The 16,334-nt window shown below is 39.6% G+C and overlaps 1 protein-coding gene across 1 annotated transcript in view; it reads right to left on the bottom strand.

Annotated features, from left to right (window-relative positions):
- Positions 1-9,084: 9,084 nt before the first annotated feature.
- The window catches only part of sntb1 (syntrophin, basic 1), a 32,057-nt gene continuing 24,807 nt past the window's right edge, over positions 9,085-16,334 (bottom strand). The window contains exons 7-8 of the mRNA XM_040118491.1: positions 12,060-12,289; positions 9,085-9,553 (exon numbers count right to left, since the gene is read on the bottom strand). Of these exons, the coding sequence (XP_039974425.1) occupies positions 9,461-9,553; positions 12,060-12,289 (323 nt within the window). The 3' untranslated portion in view covers positions 9,085-9,460. The remainder of the gene's footprint in view (positions 9,554-12,059; positions 12,290-16,334) is intronic.

Raw genomic sequence — 16,334 nt, 5'->3', positions numbered from 1 at the left:
ATGTGTATAGGTTACGTGTGGGTGGCTGTTTTTGAGAGTAACAGAGCTTGAAGTACAGCCCTCGTTAAGTGGGAGGGTCATGGCAGCGACATCATCTCACAAACATGCCTCTGTCTGTCATGTAATGTTGAGGAACAGTGAGTCCTTCTGTGCGTGTTTATGTAAAGTGTGTGTATGGTGCTGAGAAGGTTATTCATCCTCTTCTTGTCCATTAACAGATAATAACAGACACAGAATGAGGAGATGACCCATTTTCTTCCGCACAGTGGCAAAGCCAGACAATTTTCATAGGGATGGCTAACCAAGGCCAGTACTCTCTTTGGGGTGACACAGAAATGAGTATCTCCAAGTTTGTTCCGTGTGGTATGGCTCTGTGCAGAGATTAGATTATGATGTTTACTTATTAACAAACAGTGTTTATCTAAATTTTCTAGCTAAACCAATTTCTACTGTCCATATTCACATAACAACAATTGCTGATGATCATAAAGTTAACTATCCATACCATGAAGCAAAGAAACACACTGCACACAACGAACCAACACACCCAACCTTTTATACCTGCAGCTTCATGAAAATCCTGCACTTATGCAGCAAAAAAAAAGAACTTGCACATATTTGACTGCAATGCACCAAGTTGTATCGGGGCAGGACTGAAAGTAGAATAAGCCATTTTTCACTGGTAGGAAACACCAAAGAGCAACATAACATTAAAAACATGTAAACACCAGCGATCCATCAGTGCAAAGCTGCTGCTGTGCCATCAATCAAACTTTGTCAAATTATGATTGACAGCTCCTAAATGCTTCTCTGAGATCATCCAAACCTTAAACAGGACCTGATATTTGTTGATCATTGATCCAGCCTGCCAAAACAACAACAAACCAGCCATAAATATGAACACACAGTCAGGCTGAGCCTTAAACCAGGTGATTATTACTCCTCTTCCCCTGTTCATCATTTTCCATATGACAGAGATGGACATTTCCTTGTTGTTTTGGCTCTCAGGCTCAGTTCATTCATTCATTCTTCATACGTCCCAACTTTAAAATGAGCACTGTGCTTAACAGTTTGAGTGTCCACTGTTTTAAAATTCACTGGATTAGAAAAATAAGTTTTGGTGTGCAATAAGATACAACTAGCTTACAAGTCAGATGGTTCATTCCCTCTCTCTTTTTGTGGCAAAACACCTGAAGCCCTCGTCCGACATCCTCTTGGTAACAGAGAAAAGTTGGTGAAACTCAAAGCACAAAGACCCAGTCCAGCTGTCAACAATGGCAGCTCACTAGAGGGAATAAACAGACTGCTCCTCAGTGACAGTAATCTTCGGCCTCTGGAACTTATCAATATAAACACATTGAAAAGCTTATGGCCTGTAGTAAAAAGTCTTGTCACTCTTAATTACAATGGGTCTGACTGGTTACAGTGGTCACTGTTCTAATGTAGCTGTTTATGCTGGAGAGTTAAAGCCAACCAAACATTTCCTGTCTCTGCTTCTTCACATTAAAAGCATTTCACTGTCAAAACACCAGGTGGTTATTATTGTGAATCAACCATGAGATATTTTTAGCACTTTTTTAAGGTGTACTAGTTTTAATGATGACAGGGAGGAATGTAAGGACATTATGCAAACACAGTCAGGCTGTTTTATAGTTTTAAGGCAAATTAATTGTCATCCCTATATACATGCTGTATATGCTCAAATCGTAGTTCACTCATTCATGAAACAGTTAAAACTATTGCCAATAAAAAGTCGTTCTGGTGAATATACTGCCAGGGTGTCTTTGGTTTTATCCAACATCAGCAAAACTCAGCAGTAACGTGTTGCAGCAGTGGAGAAATGGTTCTGCAAAAGGAAAGAATGAGCAACCCCAAATATGGTGCTGTGTGGGGTAGCCAGGGGTGGCCAATTATTGTGCCATAGGGAGCAATCAGGGAGTAATACAGCACCTCACGGGATCTAATGGGGAAGCAGGTGTAAACAAAACAGAGACTGTGGTGCAACAACTTGCTGTAACATTAGTTATACTTTGCAGTGAGAAAAAGACAAGTCTGGTTGAGAAAATGGTTAGGGAGACGATGTCAGCATGGGTTGTCTGTTCTTCAGCGAGAACTGGAGGTGAGATTTTAATATTTTAATATTTTTAATATCTGTCAACAGAAGGATGCTAGCTAACGGTATCCTCAAGGGCTAAAATGTTTCCTGTTGACTGGCAACTCCGTCAGCTGGTCTGGGGCTAACATTAGCTTGTAATGCTAACTTTTAGCTAGTAAAAAAGTAAAGTTCTGATGTAATCATAATTGTAGTCGTCCAGATTTTAACTCCTAAACGTCAAACATATTTGAGATTATCGGGACGGCCCCAGTGAGTCTGCTAGCAGTTCGGGAGGTTTAAGCCTGGATCTGTTAACCCCTCACATTACCAGATAATCTGGACCAAACATCGGTACCGACCAAGAACCCAGACCAGAATTCTCCTCCAATTGTCAGGAGGGGTGACTGGCCCAAAACTCCTGTGCCCAGTCTTGAGTTAAATGAACACACAGTGGTTGCGGGAGGGGCAGTATAACCAGTTGAGTGCACTGTTAAAAAGCACCCCAGTGGAGTTGGGGCAGTGGAGAAATGGTTCTGCAAAAGAAAAAATTAGCAACCCAAAAACATGTTGCTGTGGGGGGTAACACGTGGGGTGCCCATCCCTGGCCATGGCCACAATACTTTTCAGGTGACTAAAAGAGGGTTAGAAGTATTTAACATACACATAAAGTATATCTCAATACAATTAACTGATTAAGTGTAATAACTGTAGAAAAAAGATGAATAACAATTGGAAAGTCCAAGAATGAGTATTGTACCTTGAGTATCCACTGATCAGAATCAGGTTTTCTTGAAAAACACCCTGGATTTCTGCCCAGCATTGAGGTAGTGGACCCAGGAGATCAATAATGAATCGTAGCTGGACACAAAACACATCATCAAAATACTCGATAGGAATGCCACCTATCTCTTTTTGTCTTGAAGCTTTTCTATTGTTGCAGTCATAACAAGAAACTTTAACATTGTTGCACCTTTCATGGCAGTGCTACAACATGCAATAAATATGGATGCCTGGGGAGACACGACAAGTTTGTTTATGATCGCAAGGACTAATTAGCCCTCCTCAAAACAACCTCAAGAACATTAACAGTCATCACTACTAGTAGTTCTACTCAGAAATATTAAGCAAACAAGGTAACTTTTGAGACACTTGATAAAAAATTGAAAAAAAAAAAGAGTTTTCCAGTAGACATCTGGTATATAACTAGCATCTGGCATAGTCTGCTGGGAAACGGCTGAAATTCAAACATGCTACTGGTATTTAGTTTAAAGGGTTTTTCACAGTCCCATCTATGGTCTGGGACACCATACCAATCTGCCTGTTCCTCTCCACTATTACTATTACTACAGCCATAGGGCATATTTCACGGCTGTAAAATCAAACTCAACAGTGTCCCACCTCCTGGCAGACATCGTGGTAGTTCCTGGCAATCTTTACAGCCACAGCCTGGTCAGTGCCTTGCTTCACACATCTGGCCATTTTTCCAAAGCCACCGTTGTCCAGAAATTCCAGGAGTTTACAACTTCAGGGGACTGGGAGCCAGGGTTTGGGGCGGGGCTCAGGGGACAATGAAGAACAGGAACTTGAACTGTCCATGGATGTATTTATTTTCTCACAGCTGAAACTGAAAAGGGGATAAAAGAGAAGCCAACTTATTATTTTATTACTTTAAAATACTTTAATCTACTTAACTGACAAGTGTTTAAGGTCTCATCAAAAAAAGTGTCCCTACATTTGTTTAAGAATACGCAGCAGTAAAGGACTACACCACTGAAATGATAATGGATTTTATAGTGGGTCGTAGTAATTAATCTTGAGGCCCTGTCGTAAAGAGGGGCCCTGTTTCTAAATATACTTTTAAGATTATTCAGACAGTATTGTGCTTACATGATGCATATTCCTGAATAGCTATTTGTGTTATGGGAATACTGGTTGAGCACATTTCTAAATAGGAACCCAATCAACAACCTAATCGGGTTTTTGAGACTTAATTTTCAACATAAGTTGGCAAATATCATTTACACTTTCACAAATTGCAAAACTCTACGTTTCTTTAATATTTCACAGTGGTGTAGAAAAATACATTAAATAATTAAATTTAGAATAAGGGAAACAGGTACAGCTAATTTTATTGACTGACTAAATAGCTGTCAATATTGTAAATTTCTCTCCTCTTTCTTCCTCTGTTTGTAAGTTGGAGGATATTAGGAGCTCAAAATGTTGCTACATCAAAGAGAACAGTAGAGTTTCTTACCTCAAGCAAGCCAGATCTTCTCATTGAACGCTCTGCCAGAATAAGCGTATTTCCCAAAACACATTTCATAATTACAGATCATGGTGGAATCAAATTTGGACTGAGGAGAAACACAATTTTGAATAGAAATGAGAGAATAAAAAGAATTTCATGGTAAAGTACAAGTTATGATTTACAGAAACACATTCCTGGAGGAAGGATTTATTTTAAAAAACATATTGAGGTTTCCTCTGCTTACCTTACTACCTTGGGGAATCTTGCAGCTAATTTGCTAATTTGTTACAGCATCTGATATTGACTCACATTGTTCATTTTGTGGCAGACCAATGGAACCTATTAACCTGAATGAGTAATTTTCTAAATTTTGCATTTTGTCTTTAAGCTACATTAATCAATATTTTTTTTAAGAAAAAAAGCACTAATAAACTGACTCATTGCTACCGGCCCAGCACCAAATGGCACACAGATAAAGTTAACAACGAACACAATGGAGCATTTAGCAGCTAAAGAGCCTGATATTTCCCTCAGGAGTTGGTGGAGAACAAAACAGAAGAGTGAATATTAAAGAGAATGAATATTAGACTTACATTTGTTGGGTGGGCAAAATGTTGTTGTCTGCTAACATGCTTGCCATATCAACTTTATATGGTGATAATATGTGAGTTTTGTGTTTTTATCTGACTATGAGTGGCCAAAGGACAAAAAAACAAAATCAATGAATACTCTTTAACACATTTCTCAATTGGCTACTAGTCAAGCAAAAATGCCATGCGTAGCCTGGCCCCCGTCAACTGATCGCTACAGGTGCTTCACTAGCTCATTGTGTAGCATAGTGAGAGATGAGACTTCATGCATGTTTCATGCTCATTGTTATACCTTGAAAGAGTCCAACTACGGGACTGAGGCACCATGCAGCGTAGAATAAACAGCCCAGAGTGTGAAAGCTTTTTAGGCATGACTTTTTAACCCCAACCCTAACCCCTAACCTATCAGCCACAACATTGAAAACCAGTTACCAGTTTTGCTAGTTTAGCTACACACACACACACACGCACGCACACATATATATACACATATATGTATATATGTGTATATATATACCTATATATATATCTATAGATAGATAGATATATACATTATATAGTTGCAGTACTTTAATTGTACCTTGACTTGTAGCTTTGTGTAAGCACTGAAGAAATTTGGCCACAATGAGAAAGATGACTTTGATAATTCAAATGAGTCTGTACAGTGTAAGGATTTGTGTGTGATGCCTGAGAAGGAGAGTAAGAAAAACCTGCACTGTGCATCACACAAAATCTTCTATCCTGCAGAGACTTACCTGTAGAGAGAGCAATGAAACAGGAAGCAACCCATAAACTAAAGCAGAGTGCCTTGGCCCAGTGTACTGCTATTCGGAACACAGCGCATAGACCTCATGTAGCAGCTGTTTTTGCAGAAATGAAATGAATAATTTCCATCATGCCATGCTGGAATTCGGAATTCACTCCAGTACTGTGGCGCAGGTTGGGTGGCTCAGGGTATTCTACCTTGTAGTGGAGCTCAGTGTATAGTATGAATAATAGGTACCAAATAAAGTAAAGTTTTATTCCTGTTTCAACTTGTATGTATGTGTGTATAACTCACTTTCTAACTTGGTACTGGTATGTGTTGGGAGGATAAATACTGTAGAGAAAGGTACTGTTTGAACCAAGTGCATGATTTTTGAGCAATTAACATTTGGAAATTGACTACCCTTTCCAACATATCATGTTTAATGTGTGTTTAGCTCAGCCACTCCACTTGCTGACCACCTCCCGCCCTTCCTTTTTCATTTTGCTTGCCTGTCCCCCATTACCTACACAATTTTGATTTCACACATACACACAGAAGCAGTCCAGAACCTGTTAGGACCTGCCACAGGCAAGGAATGCAACAAGAGACTGAGGCAGACAAAAGCTGTTGAATCAGAGGCCCATCACACAGGCACACACACACACACACGCACACACACGCGCACAAACACGCACGCACGCCCACAGAGACACACACACACATACACACACACACACATGCAAACTTTAGCAAAAAGTATTTGCATGTCCAAGAATCCACTATATGCACATGAACAAAACTCTGGACATTTATTAGCTCACACAAACACACACAAAGTCTCAGCCATACAGTTTATGGCTGATTGCTAATTGATCTGGCTCTTTTCCAGCCCGTTAAAAGGAAAAGCTAACAGTAGCAGTCAACATAGCTGTCTCTCTCTCTCTCTCTCTCTCTCTCACTCACTCTCTCTCTCTCACTTTGTCTCTCTCAAGTCTCTCAATGAGAAAGCTAGCTATTAGGGAGCTTGCATGTTTGTGTGGTTGTGGTTGTGTGTTAAAATTTTAACAGTAACAGTGTGGGGCCATTGGTCTGTGTTTTCAGATCTTCAAAATGTGACAAACGCAGTTTTCTGTCTGTCTCAGTGGGTAAGTTGGCCTGGAGAGAATTTGTTGTATTTCTCAGTGTTTGTCTGCAGACATTAAGTGTCTCACTGAGAGTCTGACCTGACTAAATAACGACCTGACCAGAAGGGAGATGGCGATAAACGCAAAGAAGTGGGAAAAGGTGGGATAATTTGCTGGTATACAATGTTAACTAATGAGCAATGTGAAGGAATTATGACTGTGTTTGCGTCTTAACTTCTTACCCTCAGTAACATGAATGCGTCCATCCATCTGTGCATCTGTTTGTGTGTGTATGTATGAGAGTGTGCTAGTCAATAAACCCCAAATCAAGCTGAACTATCACTAATAAGCAGTAAATTAGTACACAACCTTTCATGTTTTCAACTGTCCTCAAAATAAAAATACTGCCTGTTTTTATTTCACTGCAGAGAATGTGTGTATTTACAGCAGGTTTGAGTTCATTTCAGTGCTGGGGCAGAAGAAGGGAGTAGTCTAATATCATACTAATAATATCATATAAAGAAATAATTAAGAAACAGTATCATTAACAAATTGTGGATTTCATTTACATTTTAATATAGTTGAAGTGAAAATGAAACTCTTCCCAGCCCACTTTTTCCAGGCTGCTGCTGTTGATTTGTACTTGCTGTTGATGAGAAATGAATAAATCATGAGTGAAGACAAAAAAAAACAGACTCATAATGTCACTTTTGTTAAATACATGATTTATGTGCACCATTTGGGTTAAAAACTAAGCTTTATCAATCTGAGTGACAGTACAGTAGCTGCCGAAGGCATCAGATTATTCTACTTATCAAAGCAGCCTTTACTCAAAGAGCCCCTCTCCACTTGAGAGAACTGGTTATTAGTAAGTGCTGGATTCTTTGTGTGTTACAATGCCTCCACTATCTTTTAGCATCTTCAGATCAGATGATGTTTCTTCTACAGTGCAGCAGGATTGCAATGTCTAAATCATTATTCACAGTGTGTGCGTAAATGGTCACTGCGAATGTGTGTTATGATATAAAGGAGAGAGCAAACAAAAAGCTTCTGCTGGTTGTGCCAAAACTAATGTAGCCATCAAAGAAGTCACAATGTGGCTCCACACTCATCCTGTGATCTCTATGATTAATTTCTGTCAAAATTCAAATGTTTATTTTCTTCTCAGTCATCTGAAGGCACAAGGAAGGACCTGGCAGCAAGCCATGTCAGACACAGTGCAGTATACAGATTTGCGCTGCTGCATAACATCCAAAAAAAATAATGACCCGCACTGGCTGCTGCAGGACTAGAGCAGGCTTGAAGACTCCTATGATGGCTACCTTGCTCTAATGACATATAAATAATACTAGACTAAGTAATTGTGGCACCGTTTGATCGAGTTTCAGTTTTCAATATGAATATTAATAATTACTAGAATTACTCATGGCAGGTATTTGCTGGATGGGGTAGAACATGACTGGAATTTGTCAATTAACCAGGTAAACATGATGAGCTCTTCAAAGAGTACAATAGAAGGATTTCAGTTGGTAAATGAGGCTTACAATGATGAAGAGTCCACCCTGAAACAGAGGCAGAAAGAGTTGGACAGCATCATCATGTCTGATCAGACTTGAGACCCTCAGAGGAATAGGTGAACATGTTTCACTTTCTTACAGAGATGTAGATGAGAAGACCAATACCCAGGTTGTATGCCGGACTATTTCATGGCCACGGGTGGTAAGATTGTTTTCTCCACTGCTGTTTCCAAAGTTAAGAATTACCTTTGAGAGAGGCTCAAAACCTCGTCTTATGTTAAGTTTACAGATGTATCTGTTTACAGGCTAGCTGGCCTGGCTAGCTGTTTCCCTAGCTAGCCAGGCGCTGTCCAAATTTAACTAAATCTGCCTACTGGCAGGGGACTGAATGCGTTAAATCGTGAGCTGTTCAGGTGCTGGTAGGTGTATTTTGTTACCTCTGGACCGAGCCAGGCTCACTGTTTTGCCCTGTTGCCAGTCTTCAACCTAAGCTAAGTTAACATGCTAGTGCCTGTAGCTTCAAACAGACAGTCATCTAACTCTGAGCAAGAAACTGGAAAAGTGTATTTCTCTGTACGATCAAACTATTAGTTTGTCAAAATGTGTTTACCTAAGCGTTCTGATTGTTACCTCATTATTTGGTTATGGCACTATTAAGGATAAATGAATTATATACATCCTTATATCCTAATCATAAACTTCCATGAACTTACACTTCGTGTACAGAAACATCAGTAAATATATATATATATATATATATATATATATATATATATATATATATATATATATCATCCCTCTGCATCTACTCCAGTCCATGTTTTCTTCTGAGGTTCTTCAGTCAACACTTCAGTCCATGAGGCATTTAAAGGAGGGGTTTGTCCCAAAAACTAAAAAAAAAAAATCTGTCCATATCACTCTAAGCAAAACCAATCTGGATTGGTTTCTCCAGTGTTTCTTTAATTTAGAGTTAGAGACACAAAAAAGCCCAATTTCCAGAAAGAAGCTACATTCACTCAGCTTGGGTCCCTGACTGAAGGAGTTTGACATTGTGTACTGCATGCAGGCTGCAGATAGGGGGAGAAAGAAATTGAATTTCTGTTTTCAAAGGAGGTGAAATGTCCCTTTCTAGAGGCTGTCAGGCCACCAGACCCAGGCGAGAGATCTTAGCAGAGAGGAAGGAGTGGAGGATGAAGACGATTGGCTTCGGACACGAGTGGAGGTCCAGTTGCTGCAGGAAGAGGGGAAAAAAACAGAATATGAGAGAATATGATTGAAAAATGTGAGAATTCATTAAAGCAGAAGGGATGGCAAACAGAGGAAGAGGTGGGGGGTGGGGGCAGAGAAAGAGAGTTGATAGAGCACATAAAACCATAAAAATATATTCACAACTAACTTCACAGTCAACAGTTCCCCATGAGGAAAGGATTAGACAGTCCTATCTGGAGCTAAGCACTGTACACACACAAACACCACATCACAGTGAACAAAGCTCTGTTCATAGCCTGAATCAACAGCGAGTGAGTTCACCAGTACTATGACTCATATCCTGGTCCTAAGGCCTATAAAGAGATTTAACCTATAAATTCACACTTAAACTACTGTTTAGTTGGTCAACTTTAACACTGAGGAAGTTTCAGAGGCTACCTCATCTCCAGGCAACCCAGCACAATGAAGCATGAGTTGACTTTTACACCATAACTGGTCCACAAATATTTGAAAAGTCCGGAGCTGAGTTAGATTAAGTGAGTTTCTTTTTTTTATTGCTACGCTGGCAGTTTGACTTTAGGGATGGCAATGTTGGTCAGTGAGTTGGCCTATTGCTTTCATCCAGATTGAAATAAATTTAAAGAGATTATTGGCCTGATTGCCATGAATTTTTCACACCGACAATCGGTCCCTAAGGAATTTGGTTTATGAACAAATATCTGCAAAACTAACTAACATTCCTATCAGCCTCAGCTGTACTTAGCGTTTACTGATAAGTATCAAATGCTAGCATGCTAACGGTAGTGCAAATATAAAGTACGTGCTTCACATTAGCATGTCAGCAATGTCATTATGAGTATGTGAGCATTGCTGTAGATTCTTCTTTGCCTTTCTGTTCAACTAGAGCAGAAGTGTGTGTTTAATTTTTCTTTCCAAGCCACAATCAATGGTTTGGCTCGATCTAATCTTATAATACATTTTCTATGGGGGGGTAAACTGTAAACTGGTGTGACAAAATTAGACACGCACCATTCCTGCCAAGTAATGACAGGATAGTCAACACTTGGGAAAAAAAAGCCCAGCTAATTCCACTTTCAAATGTTAAGCTAATGAGCCATCAGCCACATCCTCAGGTGCCTTGGGATTTTTATAAAGCCTTGTCTGTGACTGTGCTGGGATTCAGAAACGCTACACACACCAAAATCCGTTCTGCTAAGGTAGCCAACAGAGGGTTTTGAATCAAACCCTTCAAGTCTTTGCTTATTTGTCCTCAGCATAAACTGAGCAGTCAGACATGAATTTATCTGAGAGAAGTTTTATATGGAGGTGTATGTGGACTGTCATACAGACTGATCGAGGCGTTGATACAAAGCGCCTCAGTTTCCAATTTCTAAATCCCATAAGCCTAAAGAAGTAAATATTTTAGTTTTTATTGTCACTCTACTTTCCAGCATACAGTGCTATGTCTGTATGAGTGATGAAACATCAATGTTGTTTTTCTGGGTAAAAACAGTTTGTATTAGTGCCAGGCGAAGGAAATAAAAGCTGCTAGAGCTCATTCCCCTGACATCCATATTAATATTCATATCAGCATTGTCAAATAAGATCCAAGAGGCTAAAAAGTGAAAATGATGAACATATTGGGTAGTGGAAGTGTTTGTACTTGGTTGCTTTCAGGTATAAACATTGCATTGGTCCTGATTACTTTAAGGGTGGCCCTTGGACCACGAGCCATCTGGACTTCCATACAATGAGCTGCTGAGTGGTGTAAAAAGATTAAAACCTCTCACAGTAAGTGACAGGCTATTTTTAAAGAAAAATCCACTCTTGAACATTCTTACCTTAGGAAACCTGCATATGTATTAAGTTCCTTTTATTTCAGGAGTTCAGACTTTGTGATCAAGTGCTGTAATTTACTTTCTGCTGTACCACTTTCCCTCTGTCTATTTTCTATACTTGTACTCCAGTTTGTGTTTTGCTTCATTTTCCAGAATGCCTTCTCAACCCACCTCAGAGTGGGTATGAACACAAAACACAAAATGAATTCAACAAGTTACATGTCAGTGCAGTGCCACATTTGCAAAGTGTGCAATTGCACAATTGCATTCTGGTTCTACTGGGGCAAAAACTAGCATATCAGCCTCTTCTACGGTGGTTTTCTACCCTTGTGCTTGTTTAACATTGCTGAAGGTAGAAAGTGACCTCTACTACTCACATTTTTTTCTATTAAACTATTTTGTTGCTGAACCAAAAATATCTCAATATCACTTCACATCATCTATTTTTAGCTATTTATACACAAAACATTCTCCAGCACAATACAGCCAAGAATGTATGTCGCTTACAGTTGTTTTTAATAGTAAAAGGAAAAGTCTGACGTGGATATTTACTTTGATCGAAACATAATTTTCCTCCTGTTTGCTTTCAGTGTACCATGAACAATTGAGGACAACAGGGCTCCTGTCAGACCATGTCTTGTTACACTTTGTGTGTCAAAGCAAAATGCTTTAGAAACAGAAAACACTCACAATCTCCCCCTCCTTCCCTCCAAAGTCGAGGAACAGCATGCGAATGCCGTCGTCCGAGGACATCTTTAGTTTTTCGTAAGGGTAGGAGAGGAGCACTCTGGGCGTTGTAGGAGTGTGATCTCCTCTCTCCTCCCCATTCTCTCCATCTGCCAGTTTGGGGTCAGCCAGCACAGAGAAGCCCTGTTCGTAGTGAATCACCAGTCGGCACTCCTGACCCTGGTACAGACAACCTGGACGACAGACAAACAGGATATTGATCATTTTGATTGTTAACAAGATAGTTAAGAATTCTTCTTGTTTTAATCCATATTTCCCAGCATTAATAATATGAGGATGACAGAAATAAGTGTTAAAGTTGAAATGTGAATCATAGTCGTAGTGCATAATTAATTACGATGAGATGTAAGTTAGACTCTAAATCACAGGTGTGTATGTAAGTAGCAGTGCAATTTCAAATGCATATTGTGTATTTCATCCCTGTCCTTGGAAAATCCTCTCTCCTCCTTACTTGTAGGGGGATATACTGTACATTTTCTGTTGTCTAATGGCTTTAGTGCCAAGTCTGCATTACATGAGGCAGCTAATCGCACAAGTAAAAAAACAAACAAACATTAACTTACTACGTATTACTACTAACTCATTAACAATTGGCTCAGAAGCATTTCATTTAGACAACAAAGTTTTGAATGTCAGTAAACATATTCTGAATATTGAGTATTGAATAATGTTGAATTATTGCCCAGCCTTATATTGCTCTTTACTAGTGCTTCCAATTGACGCCATAGACCTGAGTTTACCATGGTTTGATTATAGAAAATACTTAAAACATGGATAACAACATTGAATCTTGTTTTTATTTTTCTTTCTTTCATGAAGCATAATTAATTGATATGGTGATGACATTCTTGGCTATTTTGTCTTGCTCTTACTGTTCAGAGGACATTGTCCTATTACCACATGTTGTTACCACTCTGTTCTCAGTCAATCATAAAAATATACTGTTTTATGCCCTCGTACTGTTTATTAGGTACACAGAGATAAAACTAATGCCTGCAATAAATCCTACCTTCATGAACGTAATAATGTTCAGAGGTTTTTCTCATTTGTATCAATTAGGGTAGATTAAATGTTAGAGACAGCATCGGTTTTGGCTGGATGTACCTAATAAACTCTAGGAATGCATAACACAGTATATTTTGATGCTTTCCTTGTTGAAACATATTTTACCACTATTGCTGTCAATAGTGTTCTATCTTTAATGCTGCTCCTGACACCATGTTAACACATTAGTTATCTATCTATGTCCCATGTCTCTTCACGTAGGTAACGCTCTACAATTTCAGTGACAGACTCTTCACTTCACATGGAGGACATCCCGCTAAAAGCAACGAGTGTAATTTATCTGTTCTGCCGCATTTCTAAGCACTTTCTTTCCTGCTCTCTCTCCTCTCTCTTCACAGCATGTATCTGGCTGAAAGCTGAGTATTCTATCTTTATGTACTCTCCCAATTTACGCATCACTTTTCTCTGCTTTAATGAAAAACCTGCCTCATCTCCACACAGTGTGATCTAGCTGCATTTAGTCTTATTTTTCAGCACCTTCACAGTATAGACGACATCTCTTCTACCAGGAAGTGTGTTTGTGTGACAAAGAGACGGCGAGCGAGCAGAGAGTTGTTATCTTTCCATTGTTTGCTGAGAGCCTGAGCAGGATCTGTGTGTGTATTGCATGTATAGAGGAGAGAGTGTTAAATGTATGTACATATGACAGTGTGTGTGTGTGTGTGTGTGTGTGTGTGTGTGTGTGTGTGTGTGTGTGTGTGTGTGTGTGTGTGTGTGTGTGTGTGATGCCTCTATGCTGGCAGGGATAGGGAGTGTATTTTCTATCTTACAGATATTTGAAAGAGAAATTGAGATGCATATATGGGTGTGTGTCTTCTATCTCTGTGGGCTACACAATACCAATGCATGTGTGTTTACATATTCAGTATGAATTTGTGTGTGTGTGTGTGTGCTGTCGCTGTCTGTTACCAGCTTTAGTCTCTTTAATCTGACTATCAACAGGCCGTTTCTCCGTCTACTTAACCACAATATCAGCCAAACCAAGCTAATCGCCCTGTACACACCTAAATCCCTTGCTTGTTCGGCTCTTTATCCAGGCAATTATGAAACACACATACACATCTGACTATGGTCAAACACAAGTTCAGTTTTATTTACCCTCAACAGAGTAGCAGTTGGATGAGTTGTACTGCACAACGATGTAATCAAGTCATAGAAATGCACGCTAAATTAATTTTGATTTTAAGTGATTTTATTTTTATTTTTTGGGCATCTCATTGTGTTTTACACATTTGTCCCATGTATGAAAGTGTAAAATAGTTTCCTCACTAACTGTCCATAGTCAGAGTCCAAATTGCAGGCACATGGGTAAAATAAAACTGCAGATTTATTTTGTTATGTGAAGGAGGGGCAGCCTCAGAAATTATAAATGGAGCTTTAGTTCAGGCAGAGCATTAAAGCTGTGTTTGCAGAAGCTGACTGGCATCAGCCTTCTCAACCCTGCTTCACCATCAGCTGCTTGGCTACCAGCTGACTAGTAACATACAACCATGTTCATGCAGGTGTACAGCGCGCAAACAGTTTAAGTTGCAGCTCTCTCTGCCATCTCTTCTTTCTGCTTACATGCTATATTTTTAGTATTGTTGATTAGCGAACATTAGTGTTCATGTGTCTGTTAAGTAGTGATTAGTTCTCTCCACTGAAACCATGTCACTGCTCAGTTTCTTCAAGAGCTCCCTCAAACAGCAGAGCCTTTTCCAGCTAAATCTAACTGTACAACTATTTGCTGTAAATGGTCAATTTCTTGATGCAAGTGTCTCTGACTGAACATTCGTTGCTGTATTCACTGTATTGTTTTGTACTGTATTAGTAATTTATTGTAACATATAGTATTCCACGTGTTTTTAGATGGTGAGTCCGCAGAAGCAATATTGGTTTCAAACCACATTGATCAGGTGAGGTTTTGGGCCAGATGTGCTAGTGTGGGTTTGAGACTCTTTTTTGTGTCAGGAGTGGAGCAGTATATTCCAGTAATCTATCCTCTCCTTATCAACAGTGAGACACACTAAAACAACAGGGGTGTGTTGATTACAACTTCGGGAAGTACTGTTGATAAGAAAGAAACCGTGAATCAAACAGAAAAATGAGATAGGTAGTCAAATATATGGTGTAATATCCTATGAACCCTAAAGAAATCCCATTTTTGTTGAAAAATGAGTCTCATAGTGTGTAATATTATTGTAAATGGGGCAAAGAATGTGGGGTCTTTGTTGTTTTCAGGACCGAAAAGTAGACCTGAAACTCTATTCCATTACCTGAGAGCCTTGATCAGTGGGGCAAGCAGGGTTTCCCACCAGGATAGACACACACACACACACACACACACACACACACACACACACACACACACACACACACACACACACACACACACACACACACACACACACAGAGAGAGAGAGAGAGAAAGGGGCTTTTCAGGCTGCAACAAAAGCCCTTCTTTCTGCCTGACGGTGAGTCGATGAGACAGAAAGAGGGACGGAGGGACAGAGAGTGATAACACTGAGAGACAGAGAGAGCAACTGAATGAATGAGGTCAAGAGAGAGGCAGTGGGAGAGGAGGGAGACACTAACTCTGTTACCATAACAACAAGTGGAAACGCTAAAAGGTTATTACAGGACAGAAACTCAGTTTTCACTGTCATTTTTTTTTTCTTGCAAATATGAACAGCAGGTAAAGTACTTCACAGTTTGAAACTGCATCACACTGCGCTCAACTTCAAGTGTCAAAGCAGGTTACTAAATTAATTTTCCACAACCACTGAGATAAAATTGTTTTTTTAATGGCTCAAAGTCATTGAGCTGTTTACCTGTCATTAAGGGAACCCAATCGATCTCTAAGACAATTTAAGAAGTTTTATAGCTGTCAGCTTTCAGAACAACATTAATAAGAGGCCTGTGAAAGTACAGAAAGAAGGAGACGTGGGTTTACTACCTGCCTGCTGCTTTACATCTCCCAGCCCTATTTCATCTGCTATTGGCTTAGCCGCTCTGCCACTCATCACCTGCCTGCCTCTCATTCATCTCCTAGTCCTCATCCCAGCCAACTCGACTTTCTTTACCTTTACAATAAATCCTGTTCCACTTGCACAACCTCAGTCGGTGTTCTGCCTCCGCTTCTTATAGATTTTTGTTAAGTTTATGAAGACAGTA

Source organism: Xiphias gladius, chromosome 22 (assembly GCF_016859285.1).
Source record: "Xiphias gladius isolate SHS-SW01 ecotype Sanya breed wild chromosome 22, ASM1685928v1, whole genome shotgun sequence".
NCBI classification, from domain to species: Eukaryota; Metazoa; Chordata; class Actinopteri; order Istiophoriformes; family Xiphiidae; genus Xiphias; species Xiphias gladius.
This window is presented reverse-complemented; position numbering and strand designations above follow the sequence as displayed.